General features: G+C 28.0%; 1 protein-coding gene across 3 annotated transcripts; it reads left to right on the top strand.

Moving 5' to 3' along the window:
* The first annotated feature begins 1,049 nt into the window (after positions 1 to 1,049).
* On the top strand, positions 1,050 to 12,578 carry MICU3 (Mitochondrial calcium uptake 3). 3 transcript variants are annotated; one of them, XM_035091030.1, is made up of 12 exons: positions 1,050 to 1,341; positions 8,709 to 8,853; positions 9,072 to 9,182; positions 9,518 to 9,565; positions 9,843 to 9,925; positions 10,262 to 10,324; positions 10,870 to 10,974; positions 11,193 to 11,306; positions 11,411 to 11,634; positions 11,716 to 11,873; positions 11,955 to 12,112; positions 12,190 to 12,578. In XM_035091030.1, exons 1-12 carry the CDS (start codon positions 1,138 to 1,140, stop codon positions 12,256 to 12,258), a joined length of 1,482 nt encoding a protein of 493 aa, XP_034946921.1. In that variant the 5' UTR covers positions 1,050 to 1,137; the 3' UTR covers positions 12,259 to 12,578. The 3 variants fall into 3 exon arrangements, with proteins under 3 accessions (XP_034946921.1, XP_034947090.1, XP_034947002.1); XM_035091111.1 differs by lacking the exon at positions 10,262 to 10,324 and having other exon boundaries at positions 1,052 to 1,341; XM_035091199.1 differs by lacking the exons at positions 10,262 to 10,324; positions 10,870 to 10,974 and having other exon boundaries at positions 1,051 to 1,341.
* Positions 12,579 to 12,586: the final 8 nt, after the last annotated feature.

Here is a 12,586-nt window from a genome sequence, read left to right as displayed (position 1 = left end):
GTACTCTTGTTGTAGATAAATCAAGTAGTATTGCAATACGATCCTGTTACGTAAAATATCAAATCAATTAGTTTTATGAAACTAGACTTACTCATTACATATAAATGCTAAGTTACAATCAATATGTAATAATTTGTCATTGATAATCATTAAAACTTGTACGAATAAAAAAATGTTGACACAGCTCTCTACCATCTGTACTAGTAATCTATGATGTAGTAAGTAATTTTTTAAAATCTATTAATGTTTTTTTGTTTCACGTAATTGATTTATATCAAATATAAAAACGTAAAGATAAAAACAAATAAAAATAATCAAACATCTATACAAATTTAAAATGGTACATGTGTAAATTTGTGGTTAGAATTTAAAATTTAGTGACTACAGTTTGTACGAGCGTTGTATTCAGATGAGAAAATAAAATATGAACAAATAAAATAAAAGATTCAAGGGGAGATGCGAAATCCGATAAGCAAAATATATTCGGAACGATCGTTGGTACATAATACTTATCAGTTAAAGATTGAAAGAATCAAATGCTTTTTAAATACAAATAATCATACATTTTGATGTATGGATATATTCCTTCATTTCAAATCTAAGAGCATAACGGAAAACTTGATAAAGTAAAAACTCTTAATTGTTAAATAAAAAAGTTAGTTAAATGCTTATTATAATATAAAAAATAAGCAGCCTTGAAAGTTCATTGTACGGAATATGACTTTAACATCAAGATGCACTTTCCACCGCAATTGTAATTAATCGACTATTACGTCTGATCGATCAGGACTCGTTTATGTCGACACTTGCGGAATGTCCCAGAGATACGATAGGCTACTGTTTTTATTCTCGAGGCGGAAGTTTATATTACTAACTTACCATAATCAAAGTTACAAGTTGTATGTAAGAGTAACTAATTACATAAATACATTTATAATTATAATGAGGTATAGTTTTGAATATTTCCTTCACAAAAACAAGGTGTAAAATTTCTATAAATATGTTATTGTCTATTTATAAACACAAGCCGGCGTGGTTGATTTTCGGTACAAGACTCAATGCGCGCGCACGTGCACCTCGAGTTTTATTTTCCAGAGCGTGGTTATTGCTTCTGTCGCTCCGCATTGCGTCACAAATATGGCGAGTATCACAAAACGTTTGTGTAGACCATTACAACATATTCGTAAATTTTCAACGAATTTTTATTTGCTGAAACCTCGTAAAAATACACTTGAAATTATCAAGACTGGCGCTGGATTATTTACCATTGGTGCCATTGTAATTTACGCTGCAAAAAGATATGCCAATGTCAACGTCGTTTACGCTGCTCGACCACGAAAGGTAAGCAAAGTTTAATTGAAGAATTATATCTAATCATTTGTATAAACAATTTTAATGTGATTATGTAAATTACGAAACCATGATATAAATAGAACGTTATACTTTCCAAATTTGAGATACTCAAGCTCCATTGCTTTCGAAATATAGGTTATTATTAGCTACAGAGTTTTCATGTTTTTATAATTAGTGTTTTAGATTTTATCTATTAATGTGAACACGTAATTTTTCTTCAGTGATTCCATCTGAATAAAAAGTTGACACAAAAAAGAAACAGTGTATAGGTATGTACAAGTATCATCATCAATTATGATCGAAAGATCAGTTGAGTTGGGCTAACAGATGAGTACAACGTGAAGATGATGAGTAGTTGTTGATAAAACCATTGGTAAATTATTTATAGTCAATAATCTTCTTGAATTTGAATATTTCCTTTTGGGAAATTTTGATTTTAAAATAACTACGTGCTCATCAATTTACAAATACCAAGACCCAAACATGATATAATTTTATTTTTTCGGTGGCCGGAACTTTCAAGAGTTTTACGAGCGTTAAAAATCACGATACAAGGTGAATATTTTTTCACCGCAACAGGTTGTAACTTACCACTGTGTGTTGTTGTTATATTTTCTTTTTTAAGTTCAAAGACTAAATGCAACGAGTGGTTGATAAAAGGAAGTCGTTAATTAGCACACTAGCCCTGAATTCTCTTTGTCGGATCGAGGAAAAATTTTTCAATCTCTGCATAATTACATAAAAATTCATAAATATCAGCACGTTGAGGTAGTATCAAAATTTTTTATCTTATACTTGAATTATAAATAACTGAATTAATATTTTTTATTATTTTTCTAATTATAGAATATTGTTTGATATACGAGTTGGATGCTACAATTGAATTGATTTGCATTTAAATTCAAATCATAATAGTTATTAAAGATCTCTCGTAGTAGTTACGAACCGCCTACGCAATGTCAACAATTTAACGACATTTCTTGAAATATCTTTTCACTTATCAAAAGTATAACTCAATAAATACTGACCGGTACACTATTCAACTTCTACTAATGCAGTGTTAAGATAGTAAAGGCACTTGGTTACTTAAAATTTTTTTTATTTTTAGTATTTCGAATGACATGAATGAATTATAACACTTGTTCTCGTGTGTCTATAAGAATTTATTTATGTAATGTGTTATAGGTTATTGACATTAACATCGCGTTCACATATAAATTGATTTCAATTAGACTTCATAACGACTAGAAAAAATGAAAGCTTAAATCGAACCAGTTGTACTATATAAATTTTATAATGATTGCGTCTTCTACGTGGGTGGGAAGATTTAAATTCGTTCGGTAAATTTACTTTTCTTTGTTTTGTTCATTTGTTCGACTTTTATTTTTTTTTTCTTTCTTTTTCCAACTCATCATTGAAAGGCAAAGCTCAATAATGAAACAAAGAATATTCAACAATATATCCGTGTTGCTCTGATTTAAGATCAAAAGACTTTTTAATTGACTGGAGTTATAAATCTTCATTTTACATTTAAGAAGTTTATCGTGTATTTCCAGTAACTATTAGGATACAATATAATAATAATAATTTAATAGGCTAAAATAAAAATTATTATAAATTAGCCGTCAATTGGGTTGTTAATATAAAAAATAAATCATAACTTTTTTCTATTTCTCTTTTCTTCAAATGATTCGTTAGTTTATTATACAATTTTTATGTTGATCCTTTTAACATCTCGCATAACGTTCGAGATCTATCATAGACTTATTTGAAGTACTCAATAAAAAATTTGCAATAAATTATAATTATTAACTATTATATTTAATATACAAAGTAGATTTGAACGATTCTTGATAAATCATTATATATTCCAAGTCATCACATTAGCTAAATCTTCTTTTATATTTTCAACTATGTAGGAGGATATTGTGACAGGAGAAAAATTTATCATTTTTATCGATTTTTTATGACAAAAAATTCAATTTAATCGTATAATTAATCCTGGATTATTCAAAAAGATTATTGTGTGATAAAAATCTAAAGAATTACATTTAATTTTCTGCCAAAGCAATGGTTTTAAATGCCACCTAAGAATTATTACTTGGCGTTGATAATATTTTTGTTATATTTTTTTTAAAAGAACTCAAATAAGCCGCATAGCTATATAAATATATATTTTATGAATAGAAAAAATCCATAATGTGGTCAAAAGGCAGTCAATCCTTTATAGTTTGAGGTATAACACTACGCCTGTATACCTCAATAATTCATGGTTTTTTAAGTTGTCTGTTGCACTCACACTTTTATTTCGTGGACACGAAATATTTATGTCGAAGCCTTTGTCGCCTTTTTTCTGATTTAACTACCAAGCTACTGGTCACAATACATATATATATTCATAGCATTCATACATTTTTTTTCAATATTATATCAACAAAATTTTCCTAAAATTAATTTTTTTGTGCTCATGATGCCGATTGTATTATTATGTTTTTTTTTTTTACAAAAAGATTAGTTTCTTCTAATGAAGTTATGAAAATGTAAACTTGATACGTTGACAAAAATTTTAGTTTCATTTTTTAGTGATAAAAAATGAACTTAAATGAATCAAAAGACATGTTCACCTATCACGTTCATCGTATAACTTTACTGTTTATAGTAATACCCTTAGGCCATATAGAACCTGGCAGATTTAGACATCGTTCTGCAAACAAAAAGAAACTGAGACACTATCGTGGAGGTCGTGTGGTCCACCGATGACACATTACCATCCAGATAAAGTTAAAATATTGAAAAATATACCAACTCAAAACAAAGAGAAAAAAAAAGAGAGAACTATATAAATGTCACAGTTGTGTGGAGGTTTTTTATTTTTATCTTACAATTTCGATAAAGAGCAAGTAAATGCGGTTACGCCTTCGATAACAAGCATCTGTAATTTAGGATAAAATAACACAGTAAAGTCTGTAAAAGCACTTTGCACGCGATGCATCACTCACCAAAGACTGTAAGTAGGTATTCAAATTTTCAATTTTATCTTTTGTGTAGTTATTCAGTTAACTATACTGAGCAATTTTCGTCCCTCAGAATTAGACGACCTCACTTGGTGTGAAAGACTTTGATCAATGCCGGTAAAAAAAAATGACAGAACTTTTAGTTAGCACTTACAAAATTGATCAATTGCTACATTATTTTCTCTTTTTTACTTTACTCCTTTCATTATATTATTATTATTATTATTATTTATTTATTTTTCATTATTATTTTTTTATAATTGTTTTTATTTTTCATGAAATTTTAAAATTATTTTATTAAAGCTATGTCTTAATTTTTAAACATTACAAGTTTTTGGAGTTATTTTTTGAAAGAGAATTTCTGATGAAAATGATAGAAATAATTGATTACTATAAATCATATTCAAATCATAGTGTCAAATCTAATATCTAATATTTATTATAAATGTATTAGATATTAATTCTTAGTTCTCACTAAAACTGAAAATATTTTCATCAACTTCTTTTGAAGAACGGATTATTAAAACGGTGCGGCAATATCTTTATTATCGAATGTCTGAAAAGTCAAAACCATCACCCCAGGTGGTATACCTTTTCTCTGTATGTACCCTTCACTGATACCTCTCGGCATTATATTTAACAAATCCGTGCTTCCTTAAATGCTGGGTATTATTTATGTCAATGTAAGAGAATAAACTTGTTCTCTTATTCATTCCATTAGTTAAGAAATTTTTAAAATTGTTTATAACATATAATTATCATAGCCATTTATTTAAAAAAAAATTATTCATAAATTTAATTATTTATTTCTTTTACAGGTGATTTTTCCAAATTTATGCTAATGGATATTTAATGACTATTTTGAGCAAAGGAGAAAATTGATAAAGTTGTGTTACACGAAAGGAAAAAAAAATGTGAACAATTGGCACCGGTGTATTCACTTTTTTCTTTGAAATAAATTTGCGCTAAATCGTGTGCGGAATTTTTGGGTGTCATGTTCGTGGCTTTGAAGTGACGTGAAAACCAGCTTGAAGCCGACGAGGCGCGAAATAAGATAGACAGGTGTAAAGAGCACAAAAAAATGCCAGTGCAATGAGCGAGAAATAAAAACAGGCAGGCCAGAAAATATAAAGTAAAAGTATAACAATCTGATCTAAGTTGAGTGGGTTATATTTATTTTTTTTTATGAATATTTCTGTTACTTTTTTCTTAATGTCCATTCAATTATTATTAATAATCAGTTAATTGAACAGCAAAGATTCATTGAATTTAAAGAAAAAAAAAATGTATGCAAAATATTCTTTCAAAGGTCAAAGTATTCGGTACCTATAAGAATTTTTTTTCTTCATCCTAATACTTATTTATCATTCAATAAAAGTCGATAATTATACAGACCCATTATCTACTGCTATTCTAAACAAGTTTATTAAGCTTGGCCATAATTTAAGTATAATACAAATGCTAATAAAATCACTATCGATACATCTATCCTTCCAAAACTAACTATAGGGCGTATTTAGGGAATGAATAGATACATCATGCCTCTAAGTAATGTTCTCGAAACTTAAAAGAGCAAGAAGAGAAAATTACAATGAACAAAAAAGATAGATGTACACGAGAAAATTGTTCAAGTATCTGTGATTTTCTGTTTTTAACTCGGAATTCTTCAATTCCCAACATGAGAAAAAAGAAAAAAAAACCAGATACAAAGCTAGTTATCTTTTCTGTTAGATGTATCGATCAGATAACAAAAAATTGTACAGATTGGATATTGATACAAAGAGAGTAGAGTAAATAGCGAGATCGTATGTATATTTACAAGTACAAATTTAGGAGTGACAATGAATAACAAGAAAAGCAAGTACACATTTAAGAGCTGTTTATCAAAGAAACTAAGTTAAGGTACAAGACAAGTAGACGCTTACGAGACGCCATGACCCTGCTATAGCATATTTAACAAATCGCAAATCTTTTATTATTCTCTTTTTATATGTCTCGACAAGCCAAAGGAGAGTCGTTACCAGTTTTCGACGCCTCCGGGTGCGGGAGCATCCACTCCACCCTTTCTCACTCCTAACTTGCTTTGCTCTTCATTCTTGTTTAAGCCTCTTTCAGACGAATCGATAAGGTACTTTACTTTTTTACTCTTATTCTTGCATCGATTTACTTGAGAAAAGACCACTTGTAATTTTATGAATATTTTGACTTAATTTACATTTTTTTTCAATAAGTATTATCAATAACATAGAAATGCCATATAAATAGTTTCCAAAATTCATTGACAGATGACAAGAAAACACCATCATAAGTTACTTTGATTAGTTGTGAAAAACATAATAATTCAATTTTATCCATTTATACTTAAAATTAAATATTCAAAATTAATGTATCTCTAGCACTTGCAGCATAAGCATATTTAATTTTATCATTTGGTCGCAGTCAGGTGCTTCATCGTTATTATTACTTGATGAGCCGTTGAATGGACTAATGGATCTTGAGAAATATTTTTATAAAGTTCCAAAAAAATACCCTTGCATTACTCATATATTGTATTATGATACACACTTTCATCTTCATGTTGGACAAAAATGAAAAACTAAAAATGTGAATGATCAATCGTTTACCTATGCAATAATAAATCTTGTACATTAAAGTCCTCATGGGCCTGTGATTATATATAAGATTATCAAAGTATATCTACCCCTTAAGGCTACTTCTTCAAATACTAAACAAGTTAGTGCACTAAATTGTATCAAAATATACATGTCAAGGTGTACAATTTATTAAAATATTTCATTTTTAAAATTATTTTGGTAAAATGAATTTTTTTTAATTCATTCATATCAATAAATTACACAATAATTTTGACTCACTATGGGGTTATCATGTTCACACCTTGGTATTATATAAAAAGTATATCATAATGACAGTGATTATTTATTATATCTCGAAATTATTTGCTGAAGCACACGAAAGTGCAACAAATGTATGCATCTTCATATCGCCAAAGGTGATATCTAAAACATTACCTCTCAAATATTCAATTATTCGTATTATTTTTGTCTGATTTATTACCAAGTTATAACATAAATTTATTCTTAGTCATGCATTCAATTTTTTTTTCGACTTGCGAATAAATTCTTTAATTTCACGCTTAATTAAAATACCTAAATCATTAATTTAGACTAATTCGTGTAACCAATTAGTTTGGCAATCATAATTTTTGAACTAGAAGTGTAAATTGATTTTCTTTATCCTTATTTAATTTTTTTTTTTTTATTTTACCACCAAAGACACTTTAAAAAAGTACAAATAATTGCATTCAATTAAATGGACATTAAGATGATATCAAGTAACAATTTAAAGTCAGTGGTAAATGTTTTGGAGTATCTACATGTACTGGACAAGTGCAAAATCGGGGACCACGAAAAATCAACCATTGTATAATCTGAGAATGGTAACGCCTTATTCGTTGAATTGAAAGGGTAGATTTTATCAGCGGCATCAACTACTCAAAGTTTTAAAGCTGTGATCATCAATGATACGATTTGATCAAAAATATCTCCATATATCATATGATGCGTGGGTGATTGAAGAATTTTTTTTTCTGACCACCCAAGAATATTCTAAAGTAACCCAGTAATTACAGTTTTTTAAATAAAATTTCAGATATATAGCATAATTGCTTATAAATACTGTTGTAATATACATTTATCAGAGATATTTGTATAATGAGGAGTGAAATTATCAAGAAAATGAATATTTTATCTTGGAAATAAGAAATAAATAAGTAATTAAATTCTTAAATGTTTATCTTCAAGTGCAAATAATGTAGAAACTGATTCAGGTGGATGCCAATTAAAATATTTTTAGCAGATATATTGATTTTTTAGTCAGAGTATTGTATAAAAGTTTTTCAAAAAGTTATTTATCAGTAAAAAGAAACAAATATTGAATAATTTATTAATCGATATAAAATATTAAATTGTCAGGAAGTATAATAAATTTCCATTGACTACATTAACCTTGTATACTTTTCTCCAAGTATTTTGCATTGCTTGTTATAAGACTTTGATCGTACCGTGTTTTGGCGCCCCTTGGTGCGCTCGTTAACTCCCAGAGTGCTCGTTTCTACATCCAAACTGTCGCTTCCGTGCGTGTTAAAATTGAATATCAAAGCACGTAACAACAGTACTTGAAAAACGCATTAACAGATTGGAAAAATTTTCAAATTTTTGATATTCATGAATTTATCTCTGTTGTTGGAATATAAAATGAATTTATTACATTTTTAAAAGATTCCATTTATATTTGAAAAAAATTTCTATTTGACTTTTACAGCATAATGACGATGAGATCCAAGAGGCCGTGAAGCTGACCATGAGAGAGAAAAGATTTATCAAGTTTGCGTCAGTGGTATACAATGGACAACTATACATGACACCTCAAGATTTTCTTGATAGTGTTGTTGAATCAGAACCAAGACGTAAGTGTACTTAAATTATAAATTACTTGACAAATATACTTTAACAATGGATAAGAAATTTGCGAAAATGTACCGACTTTATTTGGTTTGGATTAAATTTCTTAAATAGGTATTGTAAGATATTATTATCAATAAAAATAATAGAATATTACGAAGATAAAATAGAGATAATATAATGTTATGGACTAGTTCTGATGACTATTCATTTTTATTTTCAGCTAGATATAAAAGGAGACTTCTCACAAATAAGGATTTGGAAATGATTAAAAATATTACTCCTCAACTTCGCCATGGAAAACCTACTATGTTCCGGAATTTAAAAGATAAAGGTGATTTATTTATTTACCAAATTTATAGCTAGAAATTTATAGCCTCAAGTGATATTTTGCATCTTAATGTAAGTTTGAAATAATATGAATAATTTAAAATGGGAAAATGTTAGATATTAATTTCCATGAAATTCATCAATATATTTAATGAATAAGATAATTGAATATAATCAAATCATAATAGAAAAAAGACAAGCATGCATTTGCAATTAGCGTATCGAGTAGAGTTTTAAGAGCTAAAGAAAATCGTTAAGCATTATCGTATTCACTCATTAATATAGCAATTATAAATAGAATAAAAATAAAAAACTAACAAGAATAAATATTTTTTTCAGGAATAGTATCGTATACGGAGTACTTGTTTCTTCTGTCTATACTTACAAGTGAGTATTTATATATAACTCACCATTCCATAGATAATTTATAGTGCGAATTACTTCGCCAAAGTAAACTTCAAGACGCTTTATCGCTCTCTCACACCGTGTTATTAAAACCAGTTTGTATCCATAGATCTCTGAAAGACGTCTTACTATGTGTATTGCGGTTGTTCTACTGATAGTTATGTCTTACTTCATTTAGATATACTTTTCTTCGTAATAAACATCAACAGCTATCTCCTAATCAAAACAAACTTTTTGTAATCTGTTCTGTTAATTGCAGAACCACAAACTGGCTTTCGCATCGCATTCAATATGTTTGATACTGATGGCAACGAAATAGTCGACAAAAATGAATTCCTAGTGGTAAGATAAATAATTCTTATTTTTCATCCATTTCATTTGTATTCAATTTTGTTCATTCAAATTAAAGTTTATTTCAACTTTTTTCACCCTTGTCTATACCATGAAGAAATTAAAACCCACTCATCAAATGGGATATATTTACTCAGGAGTAAATTTTTCTTACAAAAAAAACATCCACTGAATTGTTGAGATATTCAAAATCCATTGTAAAATAATAATGATTTTGTTATTTTGGAAAGCCTTTACCAAGCTACAGAACATATAGATCATAATTAATTAGTGGGATCAGTATATAGCTACATTTTCAAAAATTTGCATGAGCCAATTTTTTCACAGATCAGAAGACTATTTGGTTTTGGACTGAAGGAACGTGCTCTTGACGAGGCAACTCAACAAGTTGTGAGTTGAAGCTGCGGAGAAATCCTAATGCTTCTGCACAATGTTTGTAACGAAATTATACATGTCCAATCATACGTATAATATAAATCAAGTCACGAAGACAATTGGATATTTGCTTTTGAAGATGTTGGAATTTTGTAATATTTAATCATCTGCTGTGTGAATGTGTATGTTTCACGTAATATTATCATGGAAATGTTTATGCACTAATTTCTAATTGGCGTTTTCCTTTAGCTTTCTAATTATGAAAATTATATTTAAATTACATAGATTACTTAACTACATTACAGATAGAGGCCTCTAACAGTGCATTTCCCATTGAAAAATTGAATGTGTTTTTTTCTTAATTGTTTTTGAATCATTCTATTCATTCAAAATTATTTCAACAGCTTATTTATTTACATATTCTATCTGTACTATATTTCATTTCTGTATAACTTGCTTTTATTAATTTAGTTTTTTTTTTTTTTATTTATATTGAATAATTCAATGAATGTATCAACACATTTTCAAATCATACTTTTGCTTATTTCAAACAAAATTAGCTGCAAAAAATTGTTAATCCAAGTGAAGAGACCCTATCCACCAAAACACTACTACGAGACTGCCATGACAGTACCATCGAGAGAAAAAATACATCAAAATCATATGTAAGTTCATCAAATACTCGTCAAAACTATCATCTATAAACTTCAATCTACTATGGATATCTTCGATTATTAATTCATTTCGTAATACTTAAATTTAAAATTCTAACGTTATTACATCTTTCATTCAGCTTTATAACATCGAGATAACGAGATTCTTCTTTTTTATCAGAAAATCGAAAACACTTGTAGTTACGAATTATTTTATCTGTTTAAAATAGATGGAGAAGATATTCAGTTATGCTTGGCAAAGTCGCCATGGTAATGATACAATTGATGTTGATCCTGAAAAAAAAGTGGAAAATGAACATTCAGAACCTCAAGAAAATGATGAGGTATTATTATCTTTTTCTTTAATTGATAAAATACATATACTTATTTACCAACCTCTTGAGTTAAAATATTTTAAAAAATCAATTGACATACATTTTTTTATTAGGGATTGCAACGTCGTCACGCGATTGACACGACGTTGATGATTCATTTCTTCGGTAAAGATGGAACTAAAGAGCTCAAATACGATGGATTCAAACAATTTATGGAAAATCTTCAACATGAAGTGTTAGAATTGGAGTTTCAAGAATTTAGCAAAGGGAGTGACACAATTTCGGAGTTGGATTTTGCCAAAATTTTATTAAGATACACATATTTAGATACAGATGAGTAAGTTTTTATACTTTTTGTCATTATTATTTTTATTTAATTATAAATATCACTTTGATTCAAATTTATTGTATATTTTAGGTATGAACAATATTTAGGAAGATTATTAGAAGGCTCGAAAAATCATGAAGAAATTAATTTTCAAGAATTCCGACTGTTTTATCAATTTTTAAATTCTCTTGATGACTTTTCAATAGCCATGAGAATGTATACCCTTGCAGATCATCCGATATCCAAAGGTAAAATTGCTATATACTATACTTGTGATAAATGAATGCTTATTATTTAATATAAATTATTAATCTAAACAATTATTATAGATGAATTTTTACGTGCAGTTAAAATATGCACAGGAACCTGTATTCCAATGCACATCATTGATACAGTTTTCGCATTATTTGATGTCGACGGGGATGGACAACTTTCATATAAAGAGTTTATTGCAATTATGAAAGATAGATTACATCGAGGCTTTAAAGTAAATTATCTTCATAAATTTCCAATAATCGTTATTCATTGGGGCTTATAATTATAAACTTTTCAATTTATTTTCAGTCTCAACCTAGAAATGAAGGATGGGAAGGTTTCAAGTATTGCGTAAAACAAGAAATGAAAGCACCGTAAATATATTATGAATTTATTTGAAACACAAAAGTTACCGTTAACTCCTTATCTACAATTGTTTGTTATATTTATTTTCTTAGTGCCAATGATATTTAATTCATGAGTTATGCAAATGTGATATTAATTCATTATTAAGTAAAGAAAGTTTAACTAAATGAATATGTATTTATATTATATACACTATTATTTAATTGTTTGACATTGTTACGACATAAAACAGATTTAATTTTATTCTTACTGTTCGAAAATGTTCTATTAATCTTTAAAAATTGAGTAAATGAATATTATGTGAAATAAAAGAGTTTATTTTTTTTTAAACATTTTCATT

This window comes from Chelonus insularis, unplaced genomic scaffold (genome assembly GCF_013357705.1).
Source record: "Chelonus insularis isolate UGA/USDA-ARS -01 unplaced genomic scaffold, ASM1335770v1 contig_116_pilon, whole genome shotgun sequence".
Classification (NCBI taxonomy): Eukaryota; Metazoa; Arthropoda; class Insecta; order Hymenoptera; family Braconidae; genus Chelonus; species Chelonus insularis.
The sequence above is the reverse complement of the archived record's forward strand: the minus strand, read 5'-3'. Positions and strand labels throughout refer to the sequence as shown.